This window comes from Jaculus jaculus, chromosome 6 (assembly GCF_020740685.1).
Source record: "Jaculus jaculus isolate mJacJac1 chromosome 6, mJacJac1.mat.Y.cur, whole genome shotgun sequence".
Classification (NCBI taxonomy): domain Eukaryota; kingdom Metazoa; phylum Chordata; class Mammalia; order Rodentia; family Dipodidae; genus Jaculus; species Jaculus jaculus.
The window spans coordinates 42682460-42692626 of record NC_059107.1 but is presented as its reverse complement, the minus strand read 5'-3'; the positions used below and the strand labels follow the sequence as shown (position 1 = coordinate 42692626).

The 10167-nt window shown below is 42.1% G+C and overlaps 1 gene segment (V, D, J or C); it reads left to right on the top strand.

Moving 5' to 3' along the window:
• Window positions 1–842: 842 nt before the first annotated feature.
• On the top strand, window positions 843–1340 carry LOC123461498. The segment is given in 2 exon segments: window positions 843–897; window positions 1018–1340. Coding segments are annotated over 2 exon segments (378 nt in total).
• Window positions 1341–10167: the final 8827 nt, after the last annotated feature.

Below are 10167 nucleotides of genomic sequence, written 5' to 3'. Positions count from 1 at the left end.
TGTATGATTATCAGGTTATGGGAGGTGGGGGCAGACTGCAAGAAGTGGAGGTGATATTCAATGAAGAGAGTGAATCACATACATCACAAATCTCCATGACTTTTTTTTTTTTTAAAAGGAAGGAGGGAGGGAGGGAAGGGAAGGATTGAGAAAGGAGGGAGGAAAGGAAGGGTTTTTTTTTTTTAATTAATTTATTTATTTGAGAGCGACAGACACAGAGAGAAAGACAGATAGAGGGAGAGAGAGAGAATGGGCGCGCCAGGGCTTCCAGCCTCTGCAAACGAACTCCAGACGCGTGCGCCCCCTTGTGCATCTGGCTAACGTGGGACCTGGGGAACCGAGCCTCGAACTGGGGTCCTTAGGCTTCACAGGCAAGCGCTTAACCGCTAAGCCATCTCTCCAGCCCCTCCATGACTTTTTAATGTTCTTCAAGTTTAGTGCTATTCTTGGAGGGAATCACACTAAACAGCAATTGTAAATGCAAAAGACATCAGTGCAAAGTGGAACTAGTCAAGTTTCCAGACTTGTGCCACGAAGACAGCTACTCTCCTTGGTAGAAATGTACCACAAAATCATGTACAGGAACAGGAAGTGATAAAAATAACACACAACTCACAGGATACTACATTGATGTTTTTTGGCTCATATGAAATTTATTTTCTGCCTTGGTTGGGTTTGGACATCTGGGGACCCCTGAGAGGAGCTCAGCCAATCCTACAGCTGTGTTCAGTCTTGCCCAGCACTGCTGATTTGCATGTGCCCAGAACACAGCCCGTTGCCCTAAGGAATTCTTAAAAGGCTGGTCACACCCTGTTTAGAAACCAGTCGCTGTCAGGACACACATGGACATGAGGGCCCCCACTGAGCTCCTGGTGCTTCTGCTGCTGTCACTCCCAGGTAAGGAAGGACAGACTGGGGATCGTCTTTGCCCAGTGTGGTCACTGCAGTGTGGCTTCTCAAGGATATCACCTTGCAGCATGATTAACATGAATATTTGTTGTATGTTTCCAATCTCAGGCATGAGATGTGACATCCAGATGACTCAGTCTCCAGCCTCACTTTCTGCATCACTGGGAGAAAGTGTCTCCATGACTTGCCGGGCCAGTCAGGGCATTAGTAGCTGGTTGGCCTGGTACCAACAGAAACCGGGGAACTCACCTAAGCTCCTGATATACAGGGCATCCACTCTACAATCCGGCATCCCATCGAGGTTCAGAGGCAGTGGATCTGGCACGGAGTTCACTCTCACCATCAGCAGCCTGCAATCTGAAGATTTTGCCACTTACTACTGCCAACAGTATGATAGCAACCCTCTCACAGTGGTACAAGTCATGACATAAACCTCCAAGAAAAGTAGAAGCATGAGAATTCTGTAGGTTGCTCTTTGCTTTATTTCCAGTGTCCTTTGCCATACGAAATCTTTGTAATTTCATGAGGTCCCAGTGGTTAACCTGTGGTTTTATTGCCTGAGCAATTGGGGATGTATTCAGAAAGTCTTTGCCAAGACTAATATGTAGAAAGGTTTCCCTACTTTTTCCTCTAGCAGTTTCAGAGTTTCAGGTCTGATGATAAGCTCTTTAATCCATTTGGACTTAATACTTGTGCATGGAGAGAGAGAAGAATCTATTTTTATCCTTCTACAGATACATGTCCAGTTTTCCCAGCACCACTTGCTGAAGAGGCTGTCTTTTCTCCAATGAGTATTTTTGGCATTTTTATAGAATATCAGGTGATTAAAGCTAACTGGATGTACATCTGGGTCCTCTATTCTGTTCCTTTGATCTGCATGTCTGCCTTTGTGCCATTACCATGCTTTTTTTGTTACTATGGCTCTGTAGTATAGGTGAAAATCAGGTATGGTGATACCACCAGCCTTGCTTTTATTGAGTAGTATTCTTTAGATATTCGAGGTTGTTTGTGATAGCAAATAAATTTTTGGATTTATTTTTCTATTTCCGTGAAGAATGGTATTGGAATTTTGATGGGGATTGCATTAAATTGGTAGATTGCTTTTGGCAAGATTGCCTTTTTCACAATATTGATTCTTCTGATCCGGGAACAAGGGATGTTTTCCTTTTCCTAGTGTCTTCTGCAATTTCCTGCTTGTGCTTCTGTTATGCTGTGCTCCTGCTTGGGTCCCTCTTTGGTGCACTGTGGGTTCAAGTAGGCTGGCTGTGTTGCTGGATCGCTGCACTGTTCGCTGGTGCTGGCTGCTGTTGTATCCCTTCTGCAGGTCTCTGGTGCTTGCTGGCACTGGCTGTCCATGGTGGCTCTAGTTTTCTTGCTGGTCTTCATGATCCTCTACCTTGTGATTTGCTCCTCCATTGTTCACTGCAGCTCTTCACGTTTCTTGAGTTTCGGAAGAGCACTGGCATCAGTGGAAAAATTCGCTCACTTGTCTTTTCCTGAAGCTCAGGCTGAGCCTGGCATCTCTGGCCCCAGGGACCTGGTGCCACCACTGTTGTAGGTGCTTCTGCTTGCCTATGTGGGCTCTGGGTGCTCTGGATCTCTCGTACTTCTCTGCCACTGTTTTAATTTCTTATGCACCTCACTTTTTAGTAGAAGAGTGTATTTTACTCTTTTTTTTTGCTTCCCCCCCTCCCCCCGGCTATGCTGCTTTGGTGTGATTCCTATGCTGCTATCTTAACTGGAAGTCCAAGTATAATTATTTGACAAAGATGTCAAAAACATGCACTGGAAGCAAGACAGCATTTTCCTTTTCAACAAATGGTACTGCCCAAACTTGGTATGTTTTTGCAGAAGAATGAAATTTGATACCTATCTTACTGCACACAAAAAGTCAGTTCAAGATGGATCAACGACCCTAATTTAAAATTGAAAGGAAAAATACAGGGGAAACAGTTTTGGACATATGTTTAGGTAATAAGTATCTGAGTAAAACACCAAACAACACAGGCAACAACCCCCCAGACTTGACAAGTGGTATAGCATGGAATTTCAAAGCTTGTCCACAAAAAGTAAACTGTCAGCAGAATGTACAGACACCCTACTGAGCAGAGGAAAATCTTTGCCACTTATACTTTAGAAAAGGAGTTAATTGATAGAATATATAAAAACCTATAAAAATAAAACATCAAAGTACCCTCTGTCAATCAGTAAATCGGCCAATGATTTAAACAGTTAATTAAAAATTTTTCTCTCTTCCTGTCTGTCATATATATACATACACACTCTTTTGTCCCCTTGCCCTGCTCTGATTGCCTGGGGTCCCTTTTCAGCTATGATATTCACTGTGAGGTCATAATATTCACTGTTCAGTCTTGAAGGACTTATTCAATTCCAGTGGGAAAGCAGGGTGGGCAGGATGGGTGGGTAACTGTAACTGCCTCAGTGCTTCAGGGTATTCCTATCCTGTCTGTAGCTTTTACAATCTTTCCACCCCTCTTCCTCAATGTTCCTGAAACATGGCAGGTCTGTAGGCAGTCTAATTTAGTGTTGAATTTTTCCCTGTGGTCTCTAGATTCATGCTTTGATTGGTTTTGATTGATTACCATGTCTGTCATCATCACCCTGAAGATGATTGGCAGGCAAGCAGTAAGAGTTGAATTCATATTGCCACTTCCTCTGTAGCCTCATCTGGGCCCTGCCAGATGTGGTATAGGTGACATGTCTCATGGTGGGCAGTTGGCTATCTTCTTGCCTTATAGATGGATCTTGGTTCTCCTCTGCCATTTGTAAACTACAATGAGGGAAAAGAGGGTAGCAACACACAATGTGTCCATACACAATATGTTGTTAATAATAATAGTAATTAGAAAAGAAAAAGAAAAAATAGATTATCCAATGAAGACTGAGGGCTGCCTGTCTTAAGGGGGTATGCAAAGTTATTTGAGAGACTTTTTTGATGTGCATGCCAACTCTTATTCTCCTGAGAGCAGTGGGTGCTTCTTTCTGATGCATGAATTTCTTCAGTATGGTATTTTGCCTTGGTTCCCAGCACCAGGTATGAATTCTTTCACAATGAACAGGCCTCATGTCTAATCAGAGACATACCCATAGAGGCTGTCTGCCACTAATGCACAGGTATGTGCTTCCTGTTAGGCAGGTTTATTTTGTAGACTGAAGAGTCCCTTGCTCATTCAGGCTGTTGGTGCCCATTTTTTTCCTGCAACTCCCATAGGGCTATCCAGCCCTCTGACGGTTAGCAAGAGGGATCAAGTTTCCCTTCTAGTTCCAGCATGATATTATTATGTCCTGTGACTGCAGCCTGTGGTGTCTTCATCAATAGGGTTTTATCTTTTAGTTATGGCAGAAAATCAAGTGTTTTGGCAATAGCCTACATTGTTTTGGGGATCTCATGGATCTCCCTGGACAATAGCTCACTGTGGAGGTCCACCAAAATGAGGGTTTGGGATTTACTGGCCAGAGTCCATTGTTTCAATGTTAAACTCTTCCCACCTTAACAGACAGTGCTTAAAATAAGGAACACAAATAGATACTAAGTTTAAAAAAGTATTACACAACTCATGCCACAAGGTATATGGAAATGAAAGTTGCTTTTAGATTTCTTCTTAGCCCAATCAGAATGGCTACCATCAAGAAAACAAGTTTCAACAAATACTGTTGAGGATGGGGGCACTCATCCACTGTTAGAAGAGTATACACTGGTATAGACACCATGGGAATCAGTGTGCAGATTCCTCAAAAAATTGAAAGTAGAACCAACATATGGGCCAACTATATCACTCCTGAGCCTAAAGCAAACACAGTCTACATTCTATAGCAAAAATAGTTACACATCAACTGTTTTCTTTACAATAGCACAGAAATGGAATCAGCATAGATATTAATCAACAGATGAATGGATAATGAAAAAATAGTGTGTAAACCTATTTTATTTATTTAGGTAATAGAGATGTAGAGGTAAAGAGAGAAAAAGATAATGGTTGTCGTGGGGGGGGGGTCTAGCCACTGTAAACAATCTCCACTCGCATGCACTACATGTTCATCTGGCTTATGTTTGTACTGGGGAATCGACCCTGGGTTCTTAGGCTTTACAGGCAAGCCTCTTAAATGCTAAGCTGTCTTGCCATCTCTATATGGTGTATATGTACAATGAAAGTTTATTTTACTTACCCACATAATAAAATAAAGGTATTAAATATGCAGGAACATGGACAGAACTGAGTACATATTAAATAAACATACCTATCCAGACCTAGACATATAAATATTATAAGTTTTCTCTGATATCCAAGCCCTTACTTCAAACTGTTAAATCTAGGTATTTATGTAGGAGTGAATATGGAGAAAATCTAGGATATAGAAAGGAGCCCATGAGATTGGAAAAGTAGGTTTCGAGGGAGAGAGGTGTGGAAGACTACATAATCAAGTGAAAAGGAACACAGGCACAGAAAGCGAACAGTGGGGAAGGCAGGAGCAGAGAGGTGATGAGGGAGTGGTGGGGAGGGCCTAGACTTTTCCACAGTGAAAATCACAGGTTAAATCCTATTTCTCAGTAACCTAATTAAAAATAAAAATAAAGCATTTTTAGAACTTGGCACTAAAAAAATAACAAGGTGAAATTATTTTTGTGATCAGAGGATGGACATTCACTCATAGACAAAGAAGTGCTCTCTCACCTTATATGAATTCCCTTTTTTGGCTCCAAGTCACCACATTTTGATCAAATAAAAGACATAGATTATTTTGCATTCTTGTGGGTCAGAATTCTCACCGCATTAAACCAAAGAGTCAGAAGGGCTGTGTTCCTTGTAGAGGTTTGTTGCAGTCAGGTTCACCTTGATGCCAGAAATCTCCAAATCAAGAGCAGCTTATGGGGCAAATGGTTTATTTTGGCTTACAGACTCAAGGGCAAGCTCCATGATGGCAGCGGAAAACATTGGCATGAACAGAGGTTGGACATCACCCCATGGCCAACACAGAGTTGGAAAATATAAACTGGAGAGTGTGCCCAACACTGGCTAGGGGACCCAGGCTATAACACCCATAAGCCTGCCTCCAGGAAGCAAATCTCTATCGGCTGGGAACCTAGCATTCAGAACACCTTAGTATATTGGGACACCTGAATCAAACCACCACATTCTACCCTGTTCCCCATAAACTGGTAATTATACATGATGTAAAATACAATGCACTCAGTCCATTGTTAAAAGTTCCCATAGTTATTATCAGTCCTAACGATGTTCAATCATTCCCTTAATCTGAGATCTTTTTTAGTTTTGTAATTTGTTTTCTCAATATAGGGTCTCATTCTAGTCCAGACTGACATAGAACTCACTTTGTAGTCTAAAGGTGGCCTCAAACTCACAGTTATCCTCTTATCACTGCTTCAGTAGTGCTGGGAATAAAAGAATGTGCCATGATTCCCAGCTTACCCTGAGATCATTTAATTGAACCATAATACCATAAATATTAAAAAAAAACTCCCCTCAAACTCATAGAGACACAGAATACACTCTCACTGCAAAATATGGCATTGGGCATAGAAAAAAAAAAAAACAAACTTTAACCAATACAAGATTTAAACAGGGCAAAATTTAGACTCTATGGTTTCATATCCTACAACTTTAGCCAATGACCATTCTCCAAGTTCAATAATTCTACCCAGCAACAATTCTCTACAGTTCCAATTCCACTCCTCCAGATAGGCTACTCACAGTTGTGGAAAAGTTCATCTGGTGCTGGCAGCTCTACTTAACAGCCATCTTGTGGTCCTGACATCTTCACTGGGACTGCACTGAAAGCCAAGGTTCATCCTCATGGCTCCATCAGGTCTCCATGCAGGCATCCGGCAAACCTGCTTCACACTCCTCATGGCCATTTCCAAAACACAAGACCATGGTACAAATTCAATGAACCTCTCTTTCCTGAATTTCTTATACTCCATAATATCAGTTAGGGTGCTAATTTTTAAATCCAGAGTGGAATAAAACAAACTTTGAAGAACAGGGCACTTCTTCAACATGAGGCCTCTTCAAAGACTGCATTATTTCAGTTGCCCTATGCAGGTCAGCTAGCTCAATCTTAACAGTTGTTATCTCTCATACAATTGCAGCTGAACAGGCAGCAATTTCAGCCCAAAGATTTCTTTCTGTGTCATAACCCTCTGCGCACACCATTTATATGTATTGCAACCCTGGACAAGTTTTCAGGACACAGGCATAACAGCAAGCCTCTCACACAAATTGCCTTTAGCTCAGGCCAAACAAAGCTCTTTCTCACTCTCATAGTCCAAACCACACAGTCCATAGTTCTTACTGCTTTCAGGTCTTTCAACTCTGACCAGAATAGTCCATCAAGCTGTAGTTATAGCTCTGCAAGGCGTCTCTTAGGCGAAGGTTTGAAATCTTTCCACATTTACCTAGAAAATCAGCTCCAATAGGCCAATGCCACACAGTCAGGTATCTAGCAGCAATGCCACTCCTCTGGTATCAACTTTACTATGGATGTCAGGTTTGCATTGCTGGTTGAATTCACCTGACCAAGAGCAGCTTCTGTGAAAAAAGGTTTATTTTTGCTTATACAGTTGATTAGAAGCTCCATGATGTCAGGGAAAATTATGGCCTGAGCAGAGTGTGCACATCTCTATCTGGCAAGCATAAGGTAGACAATAGAAGCAGGAGAGTATGCCAGACATTGGTAGGTAGAAGCTGGATATAACACCCATAAGCTTGACCCCAGGAAGTTTTAATTTCCAAATCTTCATCTGCTGGGAACTTAGCTTTCAGAACATCTAAGTTTATGGAGGACACCTGAATCAAACCACCAAAGTCTCTAGAAGAGTTCTGAGGTTTTCCTTTTCGTGATCATTATTGCTCCCACCATTGTTGCTTCATGTCTTATCTATTTATTTGCAAGGGTAAAGAACAAGAAAGAATAAGGGAGAAAGAGAAGGATGGAGGGAAAGAGACAGAGAGAGAGAGAGAGAGAGAGAGAGAGAGAGAGAGAGAGAGAGAGACAGACAGACAGAGAGAAAGAAAGGAGAGGAAGAGAGACATAAGGATAGAGAATAGAGAAGAGAGTGGACATGCCAGGGACACTTGACACTGCAAACAAACACTCCTTATAGCATCTGGTTCACATGGGTACTGCAGAATTGAATATGGCTCATCAGACTTTGTAATCAAGTGCCTAAATGGCTGGGAAATCCCTCCAGTCCCTCCACAGCCTCTTTCTCCCACCATTCACACATTTTTTTGTGTTTCCTTTCCCCTGATAGTGAGTCTATATATCTTAGGAAGACTCTGATTATACTCGTCTCCCACTTATAATACATAATACTGCTTCAATCTCTAATTCTTAAATCAATCACGTTTTTCTCCAAATTATCTCTGCTATATAAGGTAGCATTCATAGGATTCAAAGGTAAGGACAGAAACATCTTCTAGATTAATGAGGCATTTTTTTCTTCTTCATGCCCAGAAATCAGCTTGCTGTACTTCTGATAAGGCACACAATGTCCCTCAGAAGACTCATAGGTGAAATCCTACCCCAGATGGTGGATTCAGTCATTAAGACCATTGACTCAAGAAGGGTCAGGCCTAAAATAGCCTTCAAGAACTGTGTCCCTGAAAAGCTGAAACAGACTTGGTGATTGGAGGAGAGGTGAATATGGTATGTTCATAGAACATTGAATGAACACTAGTTAGAGAAAGAACATTCATTACTGAAGATGATGGCTTCTGTTGAGAGTGGACAGACAGCATGAGAAATGATCATGGGAGAGTAACAGATGTGTTTAACTGAAAGCAGAGCTAGAAAGGTAGCTCATGCTCATCAGATGAGAAGTGAGAAAATTTCTGCCCTTGTAGGGCTGTGATAGAAATACATGGCTAGAGCACTGACGAATGGAGGGTGACAGATTGCTTGGCTCATGTGGTCGTTTGATCCATATGTCCCCCATCAGTGTACGTATTCTGAATGCTGGGTGCATATCTGGTGGAAATCTGTGAACTGGATCCTCTTGGAGGCAGTGGTTTTTGGAAGGCAGGTTTATTAGTATTACAGTCTTTCCATATATTTCCCTTTCAAGTGTTTAGCACACACTCCTGTTGCTGTTGTCCACCTGATGATGGCCAGGAGGTAATGTCCACCCTCTGTTCATTCCATCACTTTCCCCTGCTATCACGGAGCTTAAACTTGAGTATTTAAACCAAAATGAACCTCCCTTATCCCACAGGCTTCTCTTGTTCTAGTGATTTCTGCTAGCAATGTGAACCTGCCTGCAAGATAGAATTGGTACTGAGAAGTGGGATCATTGCTTCTAGAAACCTGATTTTGTGTCTATGGCCTTCTGGAACTACTTGGCAGGAAGAATGTGGACAAATTTGAAATCCTGGCCTAAGAGTCATCTTTCAGTGCCTTAAGTACAGCTTTATGGACCATTTGGGTGAGAGTTGAAAAATATGAATGCAGTAAGAACTAAGGTGTGGTTTATGAGGGTGACAACGAGCTTTGCTGGGATTGGGCTAGAAGCAGTTTATGTGAAAGGCTTGCTGTTATGCCTATGTTCTGGAAATTTGTTTGTTTGTTTGTTTGTTTTTTTTTTTTCGAGGTAAGGTTTCACTCTAGCCCAGGCTGACCTGGAATTCACTATGGAGTCTCAGGGTGGCCTTGAACTCATGGCGATCCTCCAACCTCTGCCTCCTGAGTGCTGGGATTAATGGCGTGCGCCACCACGCCTGGCTATGTTCTGGGAATTTGTGCAGGTTTCATTTGCTGAGGAATATACTGGTGTGTCCAGAGGAATATAATACAGGAATAAGAAAATTTGGTGGCCAAAACTTCCGTCCATTCTGCTGCAATTGTTTGAGAGATTACCCCCATTGAGATTGGGTCAGTCTGCCTTGACACAACAGAAAGAATGCAGAATCATTTGAAGGGGCTGAATGCTGACGGAGTGTCTGCTGAAGGAGTGTCCTGTTCTTCAAAGTCTACTTTATTCTCCCTCTCCCTGGATTCACAAATTGGTAGCCCTCCTAGGAGTATGAAATATAACAATTGTGGGAAAGAGGGGTCATTTAATTTGCAACATGGTTTTGTGTTTTGGAAATGGCCGTGGTCAGTATGAACCAGTCTGGTTGGATTACTTGGGAGGAGGCATAATGGAGCTGTGAGGATGAACTGTAGATTTCAGCAGAGAGCCACTGGAGGTGCTAGTACTATAAGATGGCTGCCAAGAAG